Source organism: Gorilla gorilla, chromosome 20 (assembly GCF_029281585.2).
Source record: "Gorilla gorilla gorilla isolate KB3781 chromosome 20, NHGRI_mGorGor1-v2.1_pri, whole genome shotgun sequence".
Taxonomy (NCBI): Eukaryota; Metazoa; Chordata; class Mammalia; order Primates; family Hominidae; genus Gorilla; species Gorilla gorilla.
Genome location: NC_073244.2, coordinates 21,427,326 through 21,440,867, shown reverse-complemented (window position 1 = coordinate 21,440,867; position 13,542 = coordinate 21,427,326). Strand labels below are relative to the sequence as shown.

General features: G+C 50.6%; 1 protein-coding gene across 1 annotated transcript; it reads right to left on the bottom strand.

Annotated features, from left to right (window-relative positions):
* Nucleotides 1-478: 478 nt before the first annotated feature.
* Nucleotides 479-13,057, bottom strand: TEKTL1 (tektin like 1). The gene is made up of 7 exons (XM_004060180.4): nt 12,360-13,057; nt 9,980-10,084; nt 3,110-3,308; nt 2,246-2,412; nt 2,054-2,149; nt 1,846-1,959; nt 479-884 (listed from the first exon to the last, which is right to left on the bottom strand). Exons 1-7 carry the CDS (start codon nt 12,927-12,929, stop codon nt 636-638), a joined length of 1,500 nt encoding a protein of 499 aa, XP_004060228.2. The 5' UTR covers nt 12,930-13,057; the 3' UTR covers nt 479-635.
* Between the last annotated feature and the right edge of the window lie 485 nt (nt 13,058-13,542).

Sequence of the window (13,542 nt, the reverse complement as noted above, 5' to 3'; positions counted from 1 at the left end):
CTGGAGTGCAGTGGCTTGATCTCAGCTCACTGCAACCTCTGCCTCCTGGGTTCAAGCGAGTCTCCTGTCTCAGCCTCCCCAGTAGCTGGGATTACAGGTGCACACCACCAGGCCCAGCTAATTTTTGTATTTTTAGTAGAGACAGGGTTTCACCATGTTGGCCAGGCTGGTCTCGAACTCCGGACCTCAGGTGGTCCGCCTGCTTCCGCCTCCCAAAGTGCTGGGATTACAGGCGTTAGCCACCGCGCCCCGCCTACAACCACCATTTGAAGTGGGTGCTGTCATGCTCCTCATTTTACAGGTTGGAGAGACCAAGGCCAGAGAGGGACAGTGACTTGTCCAAGGCCACACAGCTTGAAACTGGGAAGCTGGAATTTAAATCCCAGCCATCTGGCACCCAAATCCATCCTATTAACTACCAGGATATGCGCTTATAACGTGTCCTAGGGTAAGTGGTTGACATACAGTAGGTGCCTAATACATGATAATTATTGTTATTTTTAATTATAATTCTCCTAGAGGGTGCTTGGAGGGAGGGTGCGTCAGGGGAGAGGGAGGGCCATGGGGCTGTGTCTGCTCTCCGAGGTCCCAGCCAGCATCCAATCAGCTGGCTGGGGCGGGGGACGCTGGGGTCACTAGGAGTCCGCGCTGCTCTTGCTGCGCGGCGGCGGCGTGCGCGGGTCCCAGTCCTTAACCAGGCGCTGCGCCTGCTCGTAGCACACGTGCGGTTGCCGCTGGCGCAGGCGCAGGCGCACCACGTTGCCGTCCACCTCATGCCCGATGTTCTTGCAGTTGAGGCCCCAGGTGAGGTTCTTGTGCGTGGCGAGCAGCTCGTCCAGGTTCTTTTCCAGGTACGTGATGTGGCGCTGCAGCTTGTCGGTGCCCTGGATAGGGAGCAGGGCAGACCCGTGAGCCAGAGCAGATGGCTACCTGGGGTGGGCAGGCACACCTGCGCCAGGTGTGTGTGTAAGGAACACAGCTGAGGAGGGGAACACATCTGAATGGGCCAGGTGTGCCTGGAAAAAAAAAAAAAAAACCGCGACAGGGCAGGCTGAGGGAGGGGAATGCATCTGGTCAAGATGTGTAGGAAGGATCCTCCTTAGAAAGGGTGCTTAATAATAACAGCTCAGGGCCGGACGCAGTGGCTGACACCTGTAATCCCAGCACTTTGGGAGGCCGAGGCGGGCGGATCACCTGAGGTCAGGAGTTCAAGACCAGCCTGGCCAACATAGCAGAACTCTGTCTCTACTAAAAATACAAAAATTAGCCGGGTGTGGTGGCATGCACCTGTAATCCCAGCTACTCAGGAGGCTGAGGGAGGAGAATCGCTTGAACCCGGGAGGCGGAGGTTGCAGTGAGCCGAGATCAAGCCACTGCACTCCAGCCTGGGCGACAGAGCGAGAGTCTGTCTCAAATAATAATAATAATAATAATAGTTAATAATAACAATGACAGCTGGGCGGCTTTAAGGGTATTCTATGCAGGTGCCATGCTACACACCTTTCATGCATGAACTCATCTGTCACCACCACCATTTGAAGTGGGTGCTGACGTGCTCCTCATTTTACAGGTTAGAGAGACTAAGGCCAGAGCCGGACAGTGAGGGTGTGTGTGAGGGGGGAGGACAGGGGTTGAGGGGACTTATTTGAGCCAGTACCCACTGAAGCCCCCGCCAGTACCCACTTCAGTACCCACTGAAGCCCCCGCCTCCCCACTTCGTGGCAGGAGTTGAAGGACAGGCCGACTTGGGTGAGCGGGGGATCATACCTGGTCTAGATGTGCTTGAGGAAGGAGCCTTACCATTGGCGGGGCTGCGCCTAGAGGGGTACGGGGGAGGGGGTTTACCTGTGCGAGGCGCGCAGCCTCTGGGAGTTGGGTGCCCACGTGTCTCTGGTACATGCGAACCAGGGGTCTGTCCAGCTTTTCTGCGGTCTCCAGGTGAACTTTCGACAGAGGACCCTGGTGGGGTGCGGTGTGAAAGCGCATTGAAACCCAGTCTCCACCCACCGGCACCCCTGCCTCCACCCCCGAAGGCTCTCACCCCGAACCGTACCTTGATGAGACCGTGGGTGGTGTACAACTCTTGGTTATATTTCGTACACCGGAGGATAGTTCCCCTCATCAGTCCTAACGTCATATTTAATCTTTCCTGGGGGCAGGGAAGCGCAGGGGGATCACGCTGGCTCCCAGTCCGCGTCTCCTCCCCTGTCCCACCCTGGCCCGCAGCCGCAGGTAATGCGCTCACCTTCAGCTCCAAGGTCTCGCTCGCCTTCTGCGCCAGCGAGGCACACACACGGTCGCTTATCTGCAGCTGTTGCTCCCGGACGTCCACCTCGTTCTTTGCCATTTCCACCAAGGTGTCCTTGGACTCGACCAACAACCGCTTGGCTTCGTTTAGCGCCAAGGCGCACGCTGCAAATGCCCAGGATGCGCGTGGGGGTGCCAAGTCCTCCGTTCCCAGAGCCCATGTCCCTCTCTCTATTCTCAGGTGGTGGTGGGCCCTGGGCGAAGGGGTTTTATTGAGGGACTGGGTGAAAGTCCAGGGGGGGCGGGGGATAGTGTAAGTAGCGTCTTGGGTTGGTTTCCTTAGAAGCAGAGCCTGTAACCTGTAATCCCAGCACTTTGGGAGGCTGAGGCGGGTGGATCACCTGAGGTCAGGAGTTCGAGACCAGCCTGGCCAATATGGTGAAACCCCTGCCTCTACTAAAAATAGAAAAATTAGCCGGGCGTGGTGGCGGCCGCCTGTAATCCCAGCTGCTCAGGAGGGGGAGGCAGGAGAATCACTTGAACCTGGGAGGCGGAGGTTGCAGTGAGCTGAGATCAGGCCATTGCACTCCAGCCTGGGTGACAGAGCAAGACTCCATCTCAAAGAAAAAAAAAAAAAAAAAAGCAGAGCCTGCGAATGACTGAGTCCTCAGCGACTGTGGGCAGGAGAGCACAGGGGGAAAAGCTGAGTGACAATGTGTGCTCAGCAAGACAGGCTTTCAGTCCTCCCATTGACTCTAGGGCTATTTCCCAGGAAAGGGACAGCTAAGTGGGCGACGGGCTGCACTGACAGTCAAGGGGATCTGGGTGGGCACCAATACGACGCAGTACGGTGGACTCCTACCTGGGGTATAGGTGCCCACAGGGTCTGGAGGAGGCGTTTTCTGACCCTGTGTGCGTGGAGTGGGGGCTCGGGAGAGGTTCACCCATGAGTGGCGTCTGGCCTGCTCCAGAACCTTGTCCAGAGGCTGGTTCATGAGGTCCACGGCTTGGAGCCGCTCCTTGAAGCAGAAGTTCAGAGTGTCTCGGCAGGAGGCCAGGGTCTGGGTGGGGAGTGGAGGAGAAGGCAGAGTGAGAACTGGGAGGTTGAGGGAAGTGCATGAAAGTGATTTCTCTGCTGCAGGCTTGAGCCTTATAGGCTGTAAAGCATTTCTACCTCTAAACGGAAACTGACCCTCTCATTTTTTTTTTTTTTTTGAGACAAAATCTTGCTCTGTCATCCAGGCTGGAATGCAGTGGTGCCACCATAGCTCACTAGAGCCTCAACATCCTGGGCTCAAGTAATCCTCCTGCCTAAGCCTCCTGAGTAGCTGGGACTACAGGAGTAAAGCACCATGCCTTGCTATTTTTAAAACTTCTTGTGGAGAAGGGGTCTGACTATGTTGTCTAGGCTGGTCTCGAACTCCTGGCTTCAAGCTATCCTCCTCCTTTGACCTTCCAAAGTGTTGGAATTACAGGCGTGAGGCAGTGTGCCTAATTTTTTTTTTTTTTTTTTTGATACTGGTAAAGGTTTTTACTTATGGGTATATATACATTATTTTTTTTTCTTTTGAGACACATGTTGCACAGGTTGTAGTGCAGTGGTGCAATCGTAACTCACTGCAGCCTCAACCTCCTGGGCTCAAGCGATCCTCTTGCCTCAGCCTCCTGAGACAGCTAATTTGTATTATTTATTTATTTTTTTGTAAAGGCAGGGTCTCACTATGTTGCCTAGGCTGGTCTCAAACTCCTAGGCTCAAGCAATCTTCCTGCCTCAGCCTCCCAAAGTTTTAGGATTGCAGGCATGAGCCACTGTGCCTGGCCTGGAAATATATTTTGATTTAACTTATTTCCCCAATGTTCCAGATAAATATTTTCTTTCACGAAATCTTTTTTAGGAGAGACATGTCTATGTCTTATGAAAAAATGATTCTTTTTCCTCCTTTGACTCACATCACACCACCCCTCAAGGTTTACTTTATTATTTTACTTAAATTTTTGTTTTTAATTGAAAAATAATAATTGTATATATTTATGGCATGCAATGTGATGCTTTGATTTGTGTATGCAATGTGGAAGGATGTTATCAAGCTAATGAACATATCCATTTTCTCACATACTTATCATTTTTTTGTAGTAAGTTCATTTAAAACGTATTCTTTTCCACTTAATTTTCCCAGCTTTATTGAGGTATAATTGATAAATAAAAATTGTATTTATTTAAAGTGTACAATTTGATGTTTTGATCTATGAACACACTGTGAAAAAATCACTGCGTTCAGCCTGGGTGTGGTGGCTCATGCCTGTAATTCCAGCACTTTGGGAGGCCAAGGTGGGAGGACCGCTTGAGCCTAGGAGTTCAAGACCAGCCTGGGCCACATGGTGAAACTCCATCTCTACAAAAAAGCAAAAAATTAGCAAGGTGTGGTGATTCACGTCTGTAATCCCAGCTACTCAGGAGGCTGAGGTGGGAGGGTCACCTGAGCCCGGGAGGTTGAGGCTGCAGTGAGCCATGATTGCACCACTGCACTGTAGCCTGGGCAACAGAGTGAGATCCTGTCTCAAAACAAAAAACAAAAACAACCATGAACAGTACAGTTTCCTCAATAGCCATTACAGATAAACACATGGATGAGTTGGTGGTGCTGAATAGATATTCCCTCAAACGTGGCTTTTAGAGAAGGGAAGGTGTGGTAAGGTATGGGAATGTGGAAATAAGAGTCAAAGATCAGGCAATTCTGCTTACATTTTTCCCAGGTGATGGGTGTTCGCTTGGATGTCAGGTAATCCAGGGAAGTAATATATATATACATATTTTGAGGTAGAGTCTCACTCAGTCTCCCAGGCTGGAGTGCAGTGGCGTGATCACAGCTCACAGCAGCCTGGACATCCTGTGCTCAAGCGATCCTCCCACCTCAGCCTCCCAAGTAGCTGGGACATAGACACATGCTACCACACTGGCTAATTATTTTTTTAATTTTTGTAGGGACGAGGTCTTACTATGTTGTCCAGGCTGGTCTCAAACTCCTGGGCTCAAGTGATCCACCCACCTTGGGCTCTCAAAGTGTTGGAATTACAGGCGTGAGCTGCTGTGCCCAGCTAGAGAAATGTCTTAAAATCACTTTTTTATTCACAAAGTTGTCTTCTGTTTATGGCACTGTGCATAATAATCAGGTAAAAGTGAGTCTGCTCACTTCCAGACAGATCATGCAATGGTGCGATCTTGGCTCAGTGAAACCTCCGCCTCCCGGGTTCAAAGGATTCTCCTGCTTCGGCCTCATGAGTAGCTAGGATTACAGGCATGTGCCATCACACCTAGCTAATTTTTGTATTTTTTAGTAGAGACAGGATTTTGCTATGTTGGCCAGGCTGGTTTCAAACTTCTGACCTCAGGTGATCCACCCGCCTCAGCCTCCCAAAGTGCTGGGATATGGATTGGTTCTGAGAAATTGGTTTCCTTCCTCACTCCATTCTTGACCCTTTCCTGTTCTTTTATTTTGAGACAGGGTCATGCTATGTTACTCAGGCTGGTCTTGAACTCCTGGGCTCAAGTGATCCTCCTGCCTCAGCCTCCCAAAGTATTGGAATTACAGGTGTGAGCCACCACACCCGGCCCCTTTCCAGCTCTTGTTTGTGTTCTTGGGAAGAAGCAATTTCTAAGTTGAAGCTCAGACATCTCCTGCCTCCTTATCCAGTTCAGAAGCCTTCAGTGACTCTTTGGGGGTGGGGTGAGGGGAGCAGTAAGAGACAGCAACAGCTTCCCTGTGCTGGGTGTCAATTGCTTGGTTTCTGTGCCTGGCTCTGTTCTGGCACCCTGAGAAAAGAGCCTGTCTCATGCATTTCCCCACTGTAACATGGAGAGCTGGCACTCACTATACCCACATCTTGATCTTCCTGTGTCACCCCCTTGATTCTCAACTGGCACTCATCCCATCCCCACCTCTAGTCTTGAAGTCTCCCTTCCTCTGCTCTGATCAATATTAAGAGACTGCTATTCTCTGAGTTCCCCCCTCCCACCAGGCTGTGTCTCATCTGGACAGCATCCCGCCATCGAAATCTTACTTCCTCCACAATAAAATGAAGCATATCATATTCCTTTGATATTTGCAATTATTTGAGAGTTATATCAAAACAAGTCATTTGCACATATATACACCCTTATAAACACTCTCCATCAAGATATAAAATATTTCCATCATGCCATACATTTCTCTGGCTCCCCTTTCCTCTGTCCCTCCCTGACCCCCTCTAGTAAGCTGACTTGGAGATTAGTTTTACCTGTTTTAGTCCTTCCTTCCTTCATTCATTTACAGAATCTTGCTCTGTCTCCCAGGCTGGATTGCAGTGGCATGATCCTGGCTCACTGTGGCCTCAAACTCCTGGGCTCAAGAGATCCTCTCAGCTCAGCCTCCTAAATAGCTAGGACTACAGGTGCATGCTAACCATGCCCAGTTATTTTTAAACATTTTTGTAGAGATGATTTCTTGCTATGCTGTGCAAGCTGGCCTCAAATTCCTGGCCTCAAACTCCTGGCCTCAAGCAACTCTCCTGCTTGGGCCTCCCAAAGTGCTGGGATAACAGATGTGAGCCACTGCACCCAGCCGAGTTTTGCCTGTTGTTAAGGAGTTGATAAATTTCCATCCTATGGATGGCAGACCTGTTTTTGTAAGTAAAATTTTATTGAAACACAGTCATGCCCATTCATATGCATATCATTTCTCGTTGTTTCCATGGCACACTGGCCAAGTTGAGTAGTTGTGACAGAAACTGCACAGCACACAAGGCTGAAAGCATTTACTAACTGTCCCTTGAAGAAAACCCTTGCTGAATCTAAAACTTCATATAAATGGAATCCTACAGAGTGTACACTTTATGTCCAGCTTCTTTCTCTGAACATGATATCTTTGGGATTTATTCATTTGGTTAAAAAGTGGACTTAAAAAGTCTTTTGTTCATGAATTCATATATTAATTAAACCCCTACTGATGCCAGGCGATGTGCCAGGTGGTGGGGATACAGTGACCAGCAAGACAGCTGTCCAGGCTGGGCGCAGTGGCTCACGCCTGTAATCCTAGCACTTTGGGAGGCCGAGGCAGGTGGATCACGAGGTCAGGAGTTTGAGACCAGCCTGGCGCACATGGTGAAACCACGTCTCTACTAAAAATACAAAAATTAGCCGGGTGTGCTGGCAGGCATCTGTAATCCCAGCTACTCGGGAGGCTGAGGTCGGAGAATTGCTTGAACTCGGAAGGCAGAGGTTGCAGTGAGCTGCGATCACGCCACGCCACTGCACTCCAGCCTGGGCAATAGAGCCAACTCAAAAAAAAAAAAGGACAGCTGTCCAGTTCAGCACCACGGACAGCGTTCCACCAGCCCCTGAGTCTCCTACCTCGTCCACACCCTCGACCCCTCAGCCTGTCCCTTCTTCTCCCCTCCTCCCCACCCCCCAGTCAACACATCCTTACTGAGTTTTGCTACGTGAAATATAATTTAGTACTGTATCTGCCTTCAAGGTCCAATGCTTGTTCAAATGCAGTTTAGCTGAGGAGCCTGCCTGGAGTCAACATGAGCAAGTTGACATATGCAGATAAGATGCAGTGGATTAGAAAAACGGGTATCTAGAGGGGCATGTAGATCAAGAGAGGTGGGCTTTTTATTGTAGTAAAATAGATATGACATAACATGTTTCTATTTTAACCTTGCTAAGTGTACAGTTTAGTGGCATTAAGTGTATTCGTACAACCATCATCTCCAGTAAGCTGACTTGGAGATTAATTTTACCTGTTCTGTTCCTTCCCTCCTTCCTTCATTCATTTATATAGAATCTTGCTCTGTCTTCCAGGCTGGATTGCAATCCACCTCCAGAACTTTTTCATCATCCCAACAGATCTGTACCCATGAAAGAATAACTCTCCCTTTGTTCACTGGTGACAATGAGCCAAGAGAGAAGGAAATGTTGATGATGCAGGAGAAGGGTGGAAGGGTGGAATTATAGGATTGACAGAGGAAAAATGAGAGAGGTTCCCTTTGGTGGTTTTCATTGAAATCACTGTAGAGCAAGGAAGGCACAGGGAGCTGGAGAGGACTAAAGGAAGAGAAGTTATGAAATCACTTGCCCAGCAGGTCAGCAAGTCTTCTAGAGACTTAAGGCGAGGTATCTGAGAAAGGTTTGAGTGCCAATTTGAGGTTTGACTTCATGATTTTAAGTTGAAACAAATCTGATTGGTGGTAAGTATTTTTCTCCAGCAATATTCAGACTAGGTCCTGCCAAGCAGCCTGTCTCTGTTTCTATCTATATCTGTCCTTTCCCACCTCTCTCTCTCACTCTCGCAGAGACAGGGTCTTCCTCTATTACCCAGACTGGAGTGCAGAGGTATGATCATGGCTCACTGCAGCCTTGAACTCCTGGATTCAAACAATCCTCCTCCCTCAGCCTCCTGTATAGGGACTGCAGGCACGTGCAGCTGTGCCTGGCTAGTTTTATTTTATTTTAAAATATAGAGGAGGCCTTGCTATGTTGCTCAGACTGGTCTAGAACTTCTGGCCTCAAGAAGCAATCCTCCTGCTTTGGCCTCCCAAAGTACTGGGATTATGGGCATGATCCATTTCCCTCTTTATAGCCCTTTGCTCCCACGTCCATCCTCAGGGGCTTCTCCCTTCTCTGCCTCCGACTTCCTGGAAGGATATTTCAGGAATCATCAGATTTAAAGGAATATGACAGCGGCTAGAAGATATGCCCTATTCCAGTTCAGCACCACGGACAGCGTTTCAGCAGCCCCTGAGTCTCCTGCCTCGTCCACACCCTCGTCCCCCAGCCTGTCCCTTCTTCTCCCCTCCTCCCCACTCCCCAGTCAACACAACCTTACTGAGCTTTGCTACGTGAAATATAATGTAGTACGATATCTGCCTTCAAGGTCCAATGCTTTTTTAAATGTAGTCTAGCTGAGCAGATCTCTACATAAAAGCAAGGAAAGTTCAACAACAATAAAAGACTTGACAGTTCAATCTCACAATAGGAAATAAAACAAGTCCCCAGCCTGTATTTTCTTTGAATGCCTTTAGAATGTTAACTCTTCAAGGACAAGGCTGGTTCTTTCTCAGTCACCACTTCGTCTATGATACCAAGCCTGGTGCCTGGGAAGCAGGTACCAGATTAGTATTTATCAAAGGGATGAGTCGAAAGCACACAAATTGCCAGCGAACCTTGACAGGTCCCAAAGGTCCCCTGAAGTCTGGCTGCTCTTCCCCCTTCATGTGTGCCCTCATGAAGAAGTTCTCATTGCAAGTGCGAAGGATGCAGCGAGAGATCAAGTCTGGCTGAAGCTGGAGCACGTGTTAGAGTTCAAAGAGCTAGACTCTAGTCACTTGGGCTGAAACCACAGCGCTTTCACTGATGGCTTTGATTATTAGGTGAGGTCGTCTCTCTCTGGGTCTCAATTTCCCCATCTCTATTGAGGAAATCATAGTTTCTGCCTCACAGGACAGCCTTAAGGAGTGGATTCAATGACTGCACAGGGTTTGGTACAGAGTGGGTGTTCGTTGTTATTCTGAGACCCAACGTCACCTCCCATGACCTCCCTTTTTTCCATTTCACAAAGCGAAATGCAGTGAATATCTGGTCAGTGTGGCTTGAAGGAATTGCTATTGTGACAGTCCCCAGGTCAGAGTGGTTTGTCCATTAGGCAGCCAGGGATCCCCCTCCAGCCCCCGTAACTTGTCCACAGGCACCCCTAACCTTGAGTAGGACCTCTGATTTTTCCATATCTCTCTCCATTTTCCTCTTCATGCTTTTCAGCTCCTCTTTCTCCCATGTAAGCATACTGTCAGCTTTGTCAGGGACCTAGAAAACAAGGAGAGAATCCCTCACATCGTTAAGAAAGGGCTGGGAAGAGATTCCTCTTTCCGGGGTGGTAGAGGGTTTGCCAGCCTCATAAACTCTGAGTTTGAAGGATGAAGTTGAGGGTACTCTCATCCTTTGGGTGGGGTGTCTCACTCTTTGAGAAGGTTTGATCTTTTCAGTGGGCTCTCTCACTTGGGGGGTCTTGCTCTCTGGAGCTTGAGGTTGGGGGCATCTCTCTTTTACAGATAGGAGCCCAGGGGGCTGAGATGAAGGTGTCTCAACTTGGGGGAGGGTTGTTCTCACCCTCTGAGGCTGGGAGCTGGGCACCCCTTCCTCAGTGATGGTCTTATCTCCTCTCCCTGACTACAGGTGGAGGGATCATATCATACGGATGATGAGGGTTTACCTTTTTGGAGTCTTAATATTTGGATCTGGGGGCTGAGGGTAGGAATCCCCTTCTGTGGGTGGGGTCTCATCTCTCCCCCGGGAGGCAGGAATTTTTGTACCTTTTGGGGTGGGGATTTGAGATTTCACTTTAAGGGGAAGATTTCACCAGGACTGGTACTAGAAGTCTTACTCTTTCTCCCTGGATGGGAGCTTAACCTTTGGGTGTGAGGGTTGGCAGTCTGAAGTCTCTGTCTGTAGGGAGGACTTCTTCCTTTCACCACAGATGAGGCCTGGGGGTGGAGATTTTCACTTCCTGAAGCCAGGGGAATTGGGTTTTATTTAACATTCTGGGGGGAGTTTCACCTGGGTTGGGACCAGGGTATCAGCTGCTCTCCTCAGCTGGGAGTTGGGAGTGTGTTTTCACTAGGACTGGGGCACTGAGGGTCTCACACCTATGGAAGGGTCTTACCCTCTGGGCCTGGGGTCTAGGTGGATGATTTTATGCCTGGGCTGAGGGCTGTGGGTTTTACTTTTTGGGGAGATTTTCAAGGAGTCTGAATCAGGGGCTGCACCCTCTCTCCCTGGCTGGGAGATTTGGATAATTTTCTCCTCTGGGGCAGGGAAGCTGAGGATCTCATCTCCTTGGGCAGGGCTCACTCTTTGGGTCTTGGGGGCTTAGGCATCTCTTCCTGGGCCTGTATCCATCATCTTTTTTTGTTTGTTTGTTTTTGAGTCTCACTATCTCCCAGGCTGAAGTGTAGTGGCCCTATGATATTTCACTACAGCCTTGAACTCCTGAGCTCAAACAATCCTGCTTCAGCCTCCTAAGTAGCTGGGACTAGAGGCATGCACCACCATGCCTGACTATTTTTTTTTAAACTTTGGTGCAGACAGGGTCTTGCTATGTTGTCCAGGCTGGCCTCAAACTCCTGGCCTCAAGCAATCCTCCTGCCTCAGTGTCCTGAAGTGCTGGGATTACAAGCACAAACTACCAAACTTGGCTAATTTACCTGCAATTTTTGGAGAGATGGGATCTCACTGTGTTGCCCATGCTGGTTTGCGGTTGGCCTGATTATAGCTTACTGCAGCCTCAAACTCTTGGGCTTAAGCAATCCTCCTGCCTCAGCCTCCAAGTAGCTGGGACCATAAGTGCATGCCACCATGCTGGGCCACTAAAAAAAATTTTTTTTTGTAGAGACGGGGTCTCACTATGTTGCTCAGGCTGGTCTCCAACTCCTGGCCTCAAGCGATCCTCCCGCATCAGCATCCCAAAATGCTGGGATTACAGGTGTGCACCAACACACCCAGCTAACTTTTTAAAATTTTTGGTAGAGACAGGTTCTCACCTGTCACCCAGGCTGGAACACAGTGGTGCCATCATAGTTCACTGCAACCTGGAAGGCCTGGACTCAAGCGGTCCTCCCACTTAGGCCTCCCAAAGTGCTGGGATTACAGGCGTGAGCTACTGCATCCGGCCCTCATCTTCTTGTGCCCTTATTCACCAGAGTTGGGTGTTCTCTCTATGGAAAGATTTTTTTTTTTTTTTTTTGAGATGGAGTTTTGCTCTTGTTGCCCAGGCTGGAGTGCAATGGCACGATCTCGGCTCACTGCAACCTCTGCCTCCCGGGTTCAAGTGATTCCCCTGCCTCAGCCTCCCAAGTAGCTGAGATTACAGGCATGCTCCACCAGGCCCGGCTAATTTTGTATTTTTAGTAGAGACGGGGGTTTCACCATGTTGGTCAGGCTGGTCTCGAATTCCTGACCTCAGGTGATCAACCAGCCTTGGCCTCCCAAAGTATGGAAAGGGTTTCCCCGGGGCTGGACACCGCATAGCGGAGGCCTCAGTCTTTGCAATTAGGCTGGGGTTGGGCGTGGGGGAGGGTCCCACCTTCTCAGACTTGGGCCTGTAGCCCCGCAGCTTGACGCTCTGCTGGTTAATAAGCAGACCCTTGCGCACTTCGCTGAGCCTGTGATCGGTGACCTCGCGCTGGCGCAGCAGCTGTCGCACCCGCCCGTTAATCTGGTGCTGCGCGCGGCCGAGGCGGGCGGCGGTGAGGCGCGCTCCACGCGCGTGCGCGTGCACCACCTCGGTGGTCTGCAGGGCGCGCGCTTTGCGGTGCAAGGGTAGCGGCAGGCGCGCGTACCAGGCGGGCGGCTTCATCTTGCCCTTCCACAGCGTGACGCCCTCGCCTGGCGGCGGCTTCTCCAAGGTGCCGCCGCCTTTGATCATCTCCACGCGGAAGCGCCAGGGCTGGATGTAGGCAGCGCGGCCGAGGTGGTGGGCCACGTTCGGGTCCAGCACACTGTCCTTGGGCTGCCACATGGTCACCGCCTCCTGCCCGCAGCGATCGGTCAGAATGCGCGCGGTCCTCGCCATGGCCTGAGCTGCCTCGCGCCATGCTGGGGCCCCAACGCGTGTGTCCTGGCTGCGCTCAGCCGGGGGTGCCAACACGCGCATGGTCCCTGCTTGGTCTCTCGGCCTGGCCGGGGACCCCTAGGCGGAGCGGAAGGGACCCCAAAGACACACAACTCTTTCCTGGCCTGTAGAGACAGTGTACTGAGAGCGCCCGTCACCATAGCGATGGGCGCAACAAGGAAGGTGGAATTCCAGAGGTGGGGGGAGGAGTAGGATGGAGTCTTTGCTTTGGAACTTGGCGTAAGTGCGTTGGCATCCTGACTCCTTGAGAAAGAGCCCATCTAGCATCCCTCTCGCCGTTGCTTCCAGCAACATGGCCCTTCTTCCAGGTTTAGGATGTCCTAAGCGCTTCCAGCTGTCCAGGTCACACTCTGTCGCATGTCGGTAAGCATGGAAGAAGGGCCATGCTTCTCACCAGGCATTCCTCTCGCCGTTACCTTCCAGCACATGGCCCTTCTTTCAGCTTCAGGGTGTCCTAAGCGCCTTCGCACTTGGAAGCTTGGGACTTGCTGTTCCCACAGGTAGAATACTCCCATGGCTGGCCACTTTGCAGTCTTCAGATTTTTGCTGGCTGGGTTCTTGGTGTTCTTGACTACCCAAAAGTAGCTCTTTTAGTCTTACGTTTTCTTTTCTTTTCTTTTCTCTCTCTCTTTTT